This window comes from Elephantulus edwardii, unplaced genomic scaffold (assembly GCF_000299155.1).
Source record: "Elephantulus edwardii isolate Elephantulus edwardi_28Jun2011 unplaced genomic scaffold, EleEdw1.0 scaffold00410, whole genome shotgun sequence".
Classification (NCBI taxonomy): domain Eukaryota; kingdom Metazoa; phylum Chordata; class Mammalia; order Macroscelidea; family Macroscelididae; genus Elephantulus; species Elephantulus edwardii.
The window spans coordinates 1,130,440-1,131,864 of NW_006400160.1; the positions used below are offsets into that span (position 1 = coordinate 1,130,440).

At 42.9% G+C, this 1,425-nt stretch overlaps 1 protein-coding gene across 1 annotated transcript in view; it reads left to right on the forward strand.

Annotated features, from left to right (window-relative positions):
• LOC102845838 (putative zinc finger protein 66-like) overlaps positions 1 to 1,329 on the forward strand; it is a 36,384-nt gene extending 35,055 nt beyond the window's left edge. The window contains exons 2-4 of the mRNA XM_006902431.1: positions 237 to 480; positions 647 to 1,024; positions 1,109 to 1,329. Coding sequence (XP_006902493.1) covers positions 237 to 480; positions 647 to 1,024; positions 1,109 to 1,329 — 843 coding nt within the window. The remainder of the gene's footprint in view (positions 1 to 236; positions 481 to 646; positions 1,025 to 1,108) is intronic.
• Positions 1,330 to 1,425: the final 96 nt, after the last annotated feature.

Below are 1,425 nucleotides of genomic sequence, written 5' to 3' on the forward strand. Positions count from 1 at the left end.
AAACATTTTCAGGATCAGGTCAGCTCACTGAACATAGAAGAATTCACAGAGGAGAAAGACCTTTTGAATGTCAGGAATGTGGGAAAACATTTACCCAGTCACATGACCTCTCTGAACATAGAAGAGTTCACACAGGAGTGAGACATTACGAATGTCAGGATTGTGGGAAAACATTTTCACATTCACGTACCCTCGTAGTACATAGAAGAGTCCACACAGGAGAGAGACCTTATGAGTGTCAGGACTGTGGGAAAACATTTTCTCGATTAGGTACACTCACAGTACATAGAAGAGTCCACACAGGAGAGAGACGTTACAAATGTCAGGACTGTGGGCAGACATTTTCACAATCAAGTCGGCTCACTAAACATAGAAGAGTCCACACAGGAGAGAGACCTTACAAATGTCAGGACTGTGGGAAAAAATTTTCACAATCAAGTCGGCTCAAGTTACATAGAAGAATTCACACAGAAGAGAGACATTATGAATGTCAGGACTGTGGGAAAGCTTTTTCAGATTCAGGTGTGTTCAGGGTACATAGAAGAGTCCACACAGGAGAGACACCTTACAAATGTCAGGACTGTGGGAAAACATTTTCTCGATCAGGTACACTCACTCTACATAGAAGACTCGACACTGGAGAGACCATACGAATGTCAGGAATGTGGGAAAGCTTTTTCAGGTTCAAGTGTCCTCACTGTACATAGAAGAGTCCACACAGGAGAGAGACCTTTCGAATGTCAGGAATGTGGGAAAGCTTTTTCAAATGCAGGTGCCCTCACTGTACATAGAAGAGTCCACACAGGAGAGAGACCTTATGAATGTCAGGACTGTGGGAAAACATTTTCACAATCAAGTCATTTTATGGTACATAAAAGAATTCACACTGGAGAGAGACCTTACCAGTGTCAGGACTGTGGGAAAACATTTTCTCTATTAGGTACACTCACAGTACATAGAAGAGTCCACACAGGAGAGAGACCTTTCGAATGTCAGGAATGTGGGAAAGCTTTTTCACATTCAGGTGCCCTCACTGTACATAAAAGAGGCCACACAGGAGAGAGACCTATCAAATGTCAGGACTGTGGGAAAACATTTTCAAAATCAGGTCACTTTATTGTACATAAAAGAATTCACACTGGAGAGAGACCTTACCAGTGTCAGGACTGTGGGAAAACATTTTCAGTGTCAAGTCACCTCACATCACATCGAAGAATTCACACTGGAGAGAGACCTTACGAGTGTCAGGACTGTGGGAAAACATTTTCTCGATCAGATAAACTCACTCCACATAGAAGACTCCACACTGGAGAGAGACACTTTGAATGAAACGAATGTGGGAAAACCTTTGCTCATTAGCTCACCTCACTCAACATAGAAGAATTCACAGAGGAGGGAGACCTTTGGAATGTCAGGAATGTGGGA